Source organism: Haliotis rubra, unplaced genomic scaffold (assembly GCF_003918875.1).
Source record: "Haliotis rubra isolate DU_JTF1 unplaced genomic scaffold, ASM391887v1 Scf226, whole genome shotgun sequence".
Taxonomy (NCBI): domain Eukaryota; kingdom Metazoa; phylum Mollusca; class Gastropoda; order Lepetellida; family Haliotidae; genus Haliotis; species Haliotis rubra.
The window spans coordinates 336,272-349,164 of NW_025766292.1; the positions used below are offsets into that span (position 1 = coordinate 336,272).

The 12,893-nt window shown below is 40.6% G+C and overlaps 1 protein-coding gene across 1 annotated transcript in view; it reads left to right on the forward strand.

Annotated features, from left to right (window-relative positions):
- The window catches only part of LOC124277695 (cytochrome P450 4V2-like), a 44,096-nt gene extending 31,814 nt beyond the window's left edge, over nt 1-12,282 (forward strand). The window contains exons 11-15 of the mRNA XM_046713423.1: nt 5,799-5,901; nt 6,763-6,830; nt 8,927-8,993; nt 9,539-9,718; nt 10,880-12,282. Of these exons, the coding sequence (XP_046569379.1) occupies nt 5,799-5,901; nt 6,763-6,830; nt 8,927-8,993; nt 9,539-9,718; nt 10,880-11,040 (579 nt within the window). The 3' untranslated portion in view covers nt 11,041-12,282. The remainder of the gene's footprint in view (nt 1-5,798; nt 5,902-6,762; nt 6,831-8,926; nt 8,994-9,538; nt 9,719-10,879) is intronic.
- The last annotated feature ends 611 nt before the right edge of the window (nt 12,283-12,893 follow it).

Genomic DNA, 12,893 nt, shown 5'->3' on the forward strand with positions numbered 1-12,893 from the left:
AAATCACTAATTAATTTTATAAATCCAAAGTATTCTGTTCTTTTCCCACCTCCGCTTCTGTAGGATTCTACAAGCAAAGAGCATGAGTCAGGATAAGGAAAAATATGTAATTTTAGAGTAAAATTGATATTTTATACTTATCCTGACTCATGAGGTAAGCCCTCCCATCCTCCCCACATAACACTTTGGATTTCCCTGTAAATTCAAGTGTTAGGCTCGCAAAATCAGGAGAGAGTGAAGCATGAGGCCAGAGGGTGGCGCCACCTTTTCCCGCGCAGAGGCAAAGGGAGGCAACTCTTGGTGAGTACTAATTAGTGATTTTACATTGAAGGGAGCTTCAATTAAGGAGATACAAGTGTTCCACTATGTTCGCAAGAAGAAGAAGACAAGCAAAAGAGCATGAGTCAGGATAAGTATAAAATATCAATTTTATTCTAAAAATTACATTTTTTTTTAGATCCTATTCTTCAAAATTACGCTGTGTATGGAATACTTCATCGGCAGCCTTGGAAACAGTATACAACTACGGCCTGTTATCATCATGGGAATCTAATAGATGTCTAGCCTTGACAGCAGGATAAACGATGTCTATTTTTGGGAGTTGTCGCTGATAAAAGTCGGTACGAGTACCTGTCCCCTGTGATGCTACACTGCAGCCAGCCTTGCTATAAATAGACAACACTTCAATGTATGCTGATCAACACAGATCGCCTGCGTATATAAGGGGAAGAATGATGTATCATCACTGCAATCAGAGGTTAGCACTTCCAATGGAACGTCCTACCGTTTGGAATATCGAATACAAATAACCAAGCCTATCGGCACTTATCTGAAGCATCGAAGTCTACGCAGTGCGGGTTATCTGGACGACGGCATACAGGTTCTTCAAAGTGCCAATCAACTCAGACAGCAGCTGAACTTCACAATTAAGTTGCTCACGCAACTAGGATGGCTAGTGAACCTGATGAAGTTGGAGTTAGAATCAAACAAGATCTTCAAATGCTGGGAATAAGAATTATCACAACACAGAATCGAATTGTGGTCCCAGAAGATCATTGGGTCAAGATACAAGCCATGATTCCACAAGCAGTCATCTCTCCATTAACACTACGAACATGGCAATGTCTACTCGGTATACTAACCTCGGCGCAGGACTTGATTCGCACAGGAAGGTTACAACTAAGGCTGCTGCAACGGTTCCTGACAAAACCTCTGGACAGCGTCGACCCTATCTTGCTGCCAGACAATCTTAAGAGGTACCTACTTTGGTGGACCCACAGGTCGAACGTCTGCGGAGGGACCTATTTACAAGAGCCGGCCTTCGAAACACATCTCTACGTAGACGCATCGATACAAGGTTGGGGTGCACATCTCAACAATCAAGTTGCATCAAGGAAGTGGTCCAAACAGAGCAGCATTTTCACATCAATCTGCTGGAGATGAAAGCTGTGATCAACGCCTTACAACTATGGTCGAGCTCGCTTATCAACAGAATGCTGATGTCCACACGGACAACTAAATCGGGTCCACAAGGATCTACAAGATCACCAAGCCTACTACAGCTCACATTCCAGTTGTTTGACATCATGGAGGAGGCAAACATCTGGATAAAGGCGTGTCACATACCCGGAGCCAAGAACGTGCTTGCAGACGCTCTCTCCCGACCACTGCACCCGTCACCTACAGAATTGATACTCCATCCAGAAGCATTTCGGCTCATCATAAGGGAAATAGGATCCCCATGCATAGACCTGTTTGCCATGAGGTTCGGCAAACAACTACAGACATTTGTCTCGCCAATTCTAGATCCTCAAGCCTGGGCAACAGATGCACTGAACATATCATGGGAAGGACTAAACGCTTATGCGTTTCCACCCCAAAGTACTGTTGAAGATCAAGCAGACACAGGCGCTACAACTGACCATGGTCGCGCTATACTGGCCAGCGAGAGTATGTTTCCTAGACCTAATAGAAGATCTCGGAAGTCCAACAATCAAGTTACCAGATTGGCCGAACCTACTCATGCATCCGCACACCAAGCAAGTCCACGGGGAACCCAACACTGTTCCAGCTACACGTGTGGACCGTATCAAAACATGTTTGAAGAAAAGAGGATACTCCCCCAGGGCAGCCAAGGCAGTCACGCTAGTGTTAAGCAGATCTACTCGTAACATGTATGATGACAAGTGGCTGAAGTTTGAGACTTATGCAAGGCGGAAAGACTTCATTACGGTGAAAGCTACTCATCCTCAAGTGGCGGAATACCTGTGTCATCTTAGACAGACCAGACATCTGAAAGGTTCGACATTATCTACATACCTTGCCACCATCAGTACAGTGATTACCATGAAAATAGGCATCAAGTTGATGAGAGTACCAGAATTACTTGCTCTGCTGAGATCTTTTAAACGGGAGGACCAGCAAAAGAGGTTCAGAGCTCCGGCCTGGGATCTGAATGTAATTCTACGTCATCTTACCAGTGATGCCTACGAACCTCTAGACCAGACTACACTCGAGCTGCTGACACAGAAGACTCTGTTCCTGCTTGCGCTAACCACGGCAGCTCGAATATCAGAGATACATGCGCTGGACTGTGGTCGAACCAGATTCGACACCGGGCAACATGCTGCAGTTCATCTAGGACTTAGATGGGACTTCATTGCCAAGAACCAACTACCTGGTCAGCCAGATAGACAGTTCTATGTACCAGCTCTATCTACAATCCTCGGACCAGAGGACATAAAGAACCTATCCTTGTGTCCGGTCAGAGCCCTGAAGATATATCTTCAAAGACTAAGACAAGGAGCTGAAAATTCTAGCGCCTATTTATCCCATTATCCACAGAGACATCAGCAGAAGTCTCAAGAACGACGATATTGTTCTGCGTGAGAGCTGTCATATTGAGAGCCTATAAAGCAGCAGGACTAGAACCTCCAAGAGCTTCCAACCCACAAGAAGTCAGAGCATTGGCGTCAACACTAGCTCTGCATGGAAATTGCTCTATATCAGCAATTATGGAGGGCTGCTTTTAGAAGTCGGACACGGTGTTTGCCAACCACTACCTCCAAGACATAGCCACTGAAGAGGTCTCAGGCATTCACCAATTTGGGCCTCTCGTTGTAGCACAGCTACTAACGGCTCCACAGCGCTGAGTTGGAAAATCTCACCCTTTATCACGTTGAATTGTTGATAACTTTTACTAAGGAAAAGTATTAGTTTGAAAGTCCATGCGCATGGTCTAGGACAGGCTAGCATGAGTGATTAAACATCCTGTACGGGTAAAGATCTTACCTGTACATGAAAGGGTCGCAACTCATTTATGATAAAGATCTTATCATAATCTATGGGTTGTTATAAGATATCTAGTAATAAGAAGATACTAGTTTATCTGAAGTCACATGAATCAAGACGATTCATCTTGTCTGAGATGGAAGTAAGACAAGAAGTGGTCCCCCCAAGTTATAACGGAAGTTGGAAGAATAGGATCTCGGAAATGCCACTACACAGTTCCCATGGGGGGATACAGGACGTATCTAAGGACAGCTGATGAATCCAGGAAGCGGCTTGACCCACCACCAATCCGTCGGATTCTATAAGCAAAAGATCATGAGTCTGGATAAGAAAAAATATGTAATTGTTCAGTGACTACTGGCATTGTTTCAAATGAAAGGAAGACAGTAATTTCATTACCTTAGTCAACCCATTCAACACCACAGTCTAGAAAAACAGCCAAGACGTCACCAGACCCAGACACCGAAAGGCCGGTAAACTGGCCTGGCAGTAGGCGCATCAAAATGGTATATAATTTTAGGAACCTACCTAACATATGATTCACTTATTAAATCTATCACTTTTTACAATGTCTGAAAATACTTATTACATTTCAAATGAACTTATATTATTGACAGAATTAGAATTATAAACTTTTTTTTTTTTAAACAAAAAAACGATTCGGCAACGGGTCCACATCAAAGTTGTCAAAGAGGAAAAGTAACGATGTTTCGACGAAAAATAATTAAACAAATTGAATAAACTAAAGAATAAAATCAAGAACAGTACTCATAAAAGTTGTCAAACGTACATTATAAGTTCTTATTTTCCATCTTTTTGAGTGCGATCATGAAATGTAAGCCAAATAACATTTTGGCTTTCTTCGCCTCGAACTTCATGCTTGCACACGATGTTTAATGCTAAAATATATGCTTGAAGCATTTTGGTCACAGGTCATAACCAAGCACGAGATGACAACTAAGTTCCATAAGGTGGTGATTTTGTGCGTAACCCGTTCAGAATAGGATTATTTTACCCAACACTTTCGTCTACATCTAAAGTTTTCGTTTATGAGGACGGTATCCATTGCTGTAATAATATTGGTTGCCTTAGCTCACATGCATGATTTTGACTAATCACAAGCCTTATAGCAGACATTCATAAACTACTCGTGTCATTCCGGCAAGCCGGATGGTGACTCGTACCTCTCTTGTGGCCATGTTCACGACTAGTCTAGGAATAAGAAAAGCAAGATTGATCAGTCTAAGTAAACTTAGGCTCATTATTCGTTACACTGCTATACTGAGTCTAACAAAACCTTGTAGAAGGTCGCGTCAAAACATTGGTGACAGTGACAGACTGGTGTAGGACATTGTTAAGACATTGGTGACAGTGACAGACTGGTGTAGGACATTGTTAAGACATTGGTGACAGTGACAGACTGGAGTAGGACATTGTTAAGACATTGATGACAGTGACAGACTGATGTAGGACATTGTTAAGACATTGATGACAGTGACAGACTGGTGTAGGACATTGTTAAGACACTGGTGACAGACTGGAATAGTAGGGTAGGGTGATAATACCGTTTAACCGGTATATCGCAATTTGAACTTTGCAATATGATATATTGTGGTACACCCGATATGATTGGCAATTTCTGTGACCATGATCGGTACTTTTCGTGAAGTAGTTAAAAATTCTAATAAGATTTGTATTGTTAAGACATTGGTGACAGTGACAGACTGGTGTAGGACATTGTTAAGACATTGGTGACAGTGACAGACTGGTGTAGGACATTGTTAAGACATTGATGAAAGTGACAGACAGGAGTAGGACATTGTTAAGACATTGATGACAGTGACAGACTGGTGTAGGACATTGTTAAAACATTGATGACAGTGACAGACTGATGTAGGACATTGTTAAGACATTGATGACAGTGACAGACTGGTGTAGGACATTGTTAAGACATTGATGACAGTGACAGACTGGTGTAGGACATTGCTGACAGTCATAGGCTGGTAAAGGACAGGCTGGTATGAGGAGGATATGGCATGCATTTTACAGTAAGAAAACGTACACTATGAATTTATGATGATCAGTGATGACAGACAGGGATATGAACAGGTGTCAGTGATGACAGACAGGGATATGAGCAGGTGTCAGTGATGACAGACAGGGTATGAGCAGGTGTCAGTGATGACAGACGGTATGAGCAGGTGTCAGTGGTGACAGACAGGGATATGAGCAGCTGTCAGTGGTGACAGACAGGGGTATAAGCAGGTGTCAGTGGTGACAGACAGGGATATGAGCAGGTGTCAGTGGTGACAGACAGGGATATGAGCAGGTGTCAGTGGAGGCAGACAGGGATATGAGCAGGTGTCAGTGGTGACAGACAGTGATATGAGCAGGTGTCAGTGGAGACAGACAGGGATATGAGCAGGTGGCTGTGATGACAAGACATTGGGACATGAATGGGTTTCAGTGATGACAGAGTAAGCTAATGGTAAGATGAATATTTCCAGGGCCATGACACAACTGCAGCAGCCATGAACTGGGCAGTGTTCCTCATCAGTTCCAACACAAGGATACAGCAGAAAGTACATGAGGAACTGGACTCAGTGTTTGGTAAGAATGCTTTGCAAATCAGCTAAGAGGATATACTGCAGTGGTAATCTGGTCATTGCTGAAATAACACCCAAAAATATGTTCACACTTGGATTCTGATTTTGTACATGACAGTCATATCAAAAGAATGTTCACAAAGTTGTAACAAGTCGCAGTGCCAGACCAAGTGAGCTGAAACGGTAAGGCCATTTGTAAGACCGTGAGCATAAGAATGTAGATTTGTCTGAGTTGGGATGTAGTACAAGGTTAATTTAAACTTTCTCTTCTCGGAAACTAAAAGGCTCATAGAGGTCATATTTTGTAAGGATAGCAAGCTTTTAGTGGGGTTCAGTGTTTATCATTGCATTTTTGTACAGAGTATAGCATTATTGCCAAATTGGAAAGACTGATCTTTTCTGTAATTTCTCAGACAATATCACTCTTAGTGATTGGCTGTATTATAGATTATGTAATTTGTTTGATCTGGCTGAGAATTTGTGATGGCATCCCTTTCATTCATTCCCAAATCTACAAGCTGTATCATGTGAAATATGTATGGCATTGATTAACATATTTACTCAGATTTCAGATTGAACATGAAGTTATTCTTCAGCTTATTCTTTGTTATCATTGCATTTCTATTCATTTGCTATTTTGTTTCTGCCCACAAAAAACACTGAAGCAAATATGTGAGCCCCATGGGTAGCTGTAGAAATGCGTGATATTTGTCTTGAATACAGTTGACTCTGTCGCTTATTAATGGAGAAGATTCAAAATTCCAACGTAGGTGTGTACACAGTTGTGTCTGTATACCACATAGACATGTACTCAACTACAGTATGCTACAGACCTATACAGTGAGTATACTTGTATTACCCACAGGGGACAGTGAGGAGCCTGCCACAATGGAGAACCTGAAGGATCTCAAGTACCTGGAGTGCTGCATCAAGGTGAGGAGGAGGAAACACTCTGCACAACATGTGTTTGTCTACATTTCATGTGATGAGAAATACATTGAATGTAGAAAGTTTCCTTAAGTCCTGATCACTGTCAACTATCTATAACTAGTTGAGATATTAATAATGTCTTCTTACTAAGCTCCATAGCATACATGGCCACAAAGTCCTCCCTTGTTTCCTGTGTTTTTGGTTTCTGTCAACATTAGAAACACTTTTCTTAGTTGTCATAGCAATTACCCAAGTTGCACACTGTAGCAATTACCTAAGTTGCACACTGTAGCAATTACCTAAGTTGCTTTGCCTCGGTGAATATCACATGTCCAAGGTCGATAAATCATTGGATCAAACCCACTAGAAGTCAATAATTGTATAATACTACAAGCATGGACACAATTACCTCATATACAGTGACTGGATATAGCTTGATATCATTATAGAGTTACACAATTCAAATACAAAGATGTATAGACAACATACAGTTGGTATTCAAGGGTTTAAGCATCGTACAGCCAGTCACCTGCTATGGTGTTTGTGAAATCAAAAATTGTAAAGTTCTAAACATGTCTACAGTTCATATTATAATGGCATTACATGTAATATTGATCTTTGTGTTGAATATAATATCTTAATATTTGAAATGGCTAGTTTTTAGACTCAAATTGTGATAACTTGCTAATGTTTTACTGTCCTTTGTGACAGATATATCTGATAGTTAACCTAACTCTTCTCCTCCCTTTATGGCTGAAATATTGCCGATGTGATGTTAAATTTGAACTGACTCACTCATCCTAAACATTCCATACATACTGGTGTGAGGGAGTTCTAGTTACACTCATTCTTGACATGTAAATGTTATATGAGGATGATAGCTGACATGGTGCATACTTGCTTGTACTATCTCTTATTCTTCATAAGGCCAGAACAATTTTATTTCTTTTTTTACAGGTTTTTGTCCTGAGAAAACCTAAAGGCAGGAGGGAAAAAAAATAAAAATAAAATCACCAGTCAAAGTAATATTCCTTCTAAATACTCAAAGTATTTTACTTTTGGCAATTTATGAAGTGTATATGGGGCAAAAAACAATCTAAAAAAATTGTTCTTGTAAGTTTACATTTTTGGCCAATAAAAACATTAGGATTTATTTTTGAGCGGGGAAAATTAATTGATTTTGTTTTCTTATTCTTGAATATGACATGCAGATCCGTAAAACAAGAAATAACATTGGTCTGGCCTAAACTGACATTGTAACATGCAAATTACTTCAATCATAATTAACATGTAGCACACAGTGTAAACACTATAACACAGATCCTCTAATGCAAGGAATGTTAAGTAAATATGTTATCAAACAAGAATATAATAGCCTTTCATAGCCATTCAAACTTCATTGGAACATATCCCTAGTTCATATCGGGAATGTACCAGATACATGCAGCAATGCTATAGCAATTACATGAAGTTAGGACAATGTACTGTTTGCTTGGAAAGATTTCCACCCGTAACCCCCGTAATATATAAAATCATTATATGCCTAAGACTATACTCCTATGTTTTTTTATATACACCCTAAACCCTAAATCCTGACCTTAAACCTAACCCTAAAATCTAACCTCAAATCTAACCCTAAACCCTCGAAATAATCCTAATAAATAGAATGCATTTCAAGCGGGGGTTAAAGCCGAACTCTTACTGATTGCTCTACATGCACATATATTTGTGTTGTTCACTAACCTTGATTACATGCTGCAGATAAACTTCTAGCTGATGTATACAGCTTACACTATTAGGGCTGTGTTCTCTGTATGAATGTGTGTGACAGAGTGAAATGTTGGTAGGGACATTTAGAGACTGGCCGGACAGATTATATAATCTGGCTTGTGACTTATGTGACTAAGACAAAGAGAGTTGCTTCAGCCATGGCAGAATAATAGAGGACTACAGCTTAGCATAAAAGCTGACTTGTCAAGAATGAATAAAGATACTCTAATTACTAAAACCAGCAAATGTAAAACTATTCTATATTCCACAAAGAAAAACTAAAACCCCCTGCCACAAATTGATGACTGTTGTTTGATGTTGTATATCAGGAAGCTCTGAGACTCTACCCATCTGTACCGTCCTTCGCTCGCACCCTCACCAAGGATGCTGACATAGGTATGCAAAGGAGACATAGTTGTTGCCTCATTTGTGCAGAGACCATATAATAGAGGGACGGCCCTCCCCAACAGTTTATCACTAACCATCAGCGCTACGGCCTGGCATGTAACTGATACACATCAACACCCTGCTGCTAACTTCCCGCTACCAGTACACATGCGTGAGAGATGCGCAGACATTCGCAAATGAGCACTCTGGTAACCATGTAAACAATATTGCGTAATATCCGGGCCGAGAGTTAATTCCCTTAGCGGGATTTCACCGGCTGCGTTTGACAGTTAAACATTACATGGACAGCTCCAATAAATTATCTAAATCTATTATATGGTCTCTGATTTGTGACACAGGTATTAGGCACTGACTTCACTTAAGAAGGGAAGGTAGGGAAGAGATTTTTTGAAAATTTAAATATTACTTGTTATTCATTTTGTGTTGATGTAGAAACATGATGGACATGTAATAATATGTTGGTGAGTGTTCATGTAATAATGGCAGTAACAGGTGATATAGCACAACACACATATTGTCGTGTCCTGCTTCAGGGGGCCTTGTCATCCCTAAAGATGCTTCAGTCGTACTGTTGACGTCTGCCCTCCACCGTGACCCCCGGTACTTCCCTGACCCAGAGGTCTTCAACCCTGACAGGTTCCTCCCGGAGAATGTCAAGAATCGGCACCCCTACACCTATGTGCCGTTCTCAGCTGGTATGAGGAATTGCATTGGTAAGTGTCCACAGTTGACAGATAACTACAGGTGTCAAGACAAACTGAACTGACAAAAAGTTTGTGTTACCTGAGAACATTTGTAAACATTCCCTCTATGAATACACAATGCCATTTAGAAAGTGGTCAAATGTAACACATGTTATATTTGGGATTACACTTTCTCAGTAAAGTACAGATTCTAGTACTTTTGTTGGCTTGGAAATATCGAGAGTGCATGATGAAATGGTTTAAAGTAAAAAATTTGGGCTAATGGAAATAGTCCTGGAACTTGCACTTAAGTCACTTTCACACGCTATATTTGTTCAGCAATGATTCGAAAGCAGACTCACCCTCGTGGCGTCACCACACATGCTCACGTCTTCCTCTTTCCTTTGTGCAATCCACATTATTTTGCAGTGTTCCCTGCATCTCTTTTCTGTCACAATATCACCCGATCATTTTTAAATGCACATCATTCATGCATATTGTGAATTCGACTATTAACTTCTGACATCTACTGCCATTTTCATTTAGTGCCATATCAGCTCGTTCCACATCCCGCTGTATGTCCACAAATTACGGAATGGGACGAGTATGCCAAATAGCATCAGGATCATTGGTATAGTGTCCGTTGATTAAAATCACAGGGCACCATGTTTACCCGTAACCTTAGTGGGTCCCACCTTAGTAATTGTCCCTGACCTAATTGACCCTTTCTATTTATTTCCGTAACCCTCAGGAATAACTAGATAAATTTGTACAAATTGGAACAGTGTGAATGTAGCTCAGTTGGTTTGCTGGTGGGCTAACAATCCGAAGGGTGTGAGTTAGTGTCATGGATTCTCACAAAACTGGTCAAGTTATGGTGGTGAAATCTGAAGGTGCTCCAAACAAGAGGTCTGGTAAAGACTGGTTCAACAGGACTAGTCTGTCTAATGACATGTTAGTCCTGAATATTCTCTCTCTTATTATGATGTAAATAAGTGTAAGAGTATGGTTATGAAAACTCACTCACTCATACTTACTTGCACAGAATTTATTTTACTGTTGCTTCTTGCTTGAACAACTGGGTTACCTCCCTTTGCTCAATGCAGTGTAAATGACACTTTCAGTCAGTTCAGACTTTGTTTACTTCATTTCAGCCTTCATGCAGCTATTCATATACACAACTGTTTGTAGGTCAGAAGTTTGCCCTGCTGGAAGAGAAAGTCATCTTGTCCACCATCTTCCGCAACTTCACAGTGAGGTCACACCAGAAACGTGAAGACCTGAAACCTGTGGGTGATCTGATCCTGCGACCAGAGAAGGGTATCTTTGTCACCCTCAGCAGCCGAACCTGAGGGGGCCCCACACATCACCATGGCCACACCGTGAGGTCAGCACCTCGTCTTACGGATCATGCCATTGTAGGCCCAAAATGTATAAAGGCGCATGGTTTTGAATTGCATTGATCTCTGAATCTGATTAATGAAAACAAATACAGCAAATCAAGAAATTAATACAAAATTAATGCAAACAATTGCAATCATCACTTGCTCAAATTAATAGAGTGACTATTTGGAATTGATTGATAAGTCAGGTTCAAGGCACCTTGGAAGAAACAATGACATAAATAAAAATGCTCAGAATACGCATGCTAGATCCAAAGGCAGGGCTACGCACATCAAGAGCGTGACATGTATTTTGCCAAAGGTCGACACTTGCATTAATTTGGTATGTGTAATACTTAACAAAGCATGTCCAGTAAGTGTTGACAAACATGATCACTTGTTTTCGATTACCACATGATTCTATTACAAACACATCAACTGATTACTTCAAAATTCTGCTATCTTCGGTAATATATGGTAGCTCCATAGGTAGAACTGTCTTAACGCTGGTAATAGGTGGTGTATATATTTATATGATGTATGTATATCATCACCCTGCTTGTCACATAACATCATCACAGATATAGATGACACTACTGTTTTCACCTTGAGTCAGCCACACAACGCACAGCAGTGCAGGGAGGAACTAGCAGCACTTGTGTGATTATCACCAACAAAGGGGCCACAGTTTCACGGGATGTAATTGTTGAACTATATTGTTTCACCTTCTCAGTGTACACTTTTATAATCAAGTATGCACCTGTCTTCAAACTAGTCGATCATACAGCTCAGTGTGGCAGTTAATGTATGTTGTAATACACAGCCTGCAGTAGAACTAGCAGAATCTGCTGAGTGGGCCAAAGTTAGTTGTCAGGCTGCTTGAAGTCCCCAGCTGGCCATCAGGGTGAGGGATCAGCTTGCCAGGTGTGGTGTCCAGAATGAATGTTGACATGTTGCTGTCATAACGCCGGAATAACGCTGACCAACAAACAAACAAATCCATGACAGATTAGTCATTTACTGAACAGTCATCTTGCCATGCTCCATCTTGAGATGGTGGACTTTATTTCTACTGCATATTAATTTACTGTTGTTTTACATGTAGTATGTTGTCATTTATACTTCTGTTGGCTGCTCAGTCATTATATATACATGTATGATTTACACATCTGCACAGGGAAACATCAATAAATTGTGTTTTCACAAATTTTACTACTGGTATTTAGTATTTTGTTATCATTTTGTTTCTTTAGTAATGATGATTTTGTCCACTTCAGAATCGGTTGTAAATATGAGTTTTGTGAAGAGTATTGACAGATGTTGGAGACTTCATACTGTATGTCAGGGTCACTCAGCATGAACTTGCTATCAAAAGTGGTTGTGTATGCATAACTTGAGTAGAACAGTTTCTGGTATTACCCAACAGCCAAGGTTGTGTATGCATAACTTGAGTAGAACAGTTTCTGGTATTACCCAACAGCCAAGGTTGTGTATGCATAACTTGAGTAGAACAGTTTCTGGTATTACCCAACTGCCAAGGTTGTGTATGCATAACTTTAGTAGAACAGTTTCTGGTATTACCCAACTGCCAAGGTTGTGTATGCATAACATTAGAACAGTTTCTGGTATTACCCAACAGCCAAGGTTGTGTATGCATAACTTGAGTAGAACAGTTTCTGGTATTACCCAACAGCCAAGGTTGTGTATGCATAACCTGAGTAGAACAGTTTCTGGTATTACCCAACATCCAAGGTTGTGTATGCATAACTTGAGTAGAACAGTTTCTGGTATTACCCAACAGCCAAGGTTGTGTATGCATAACT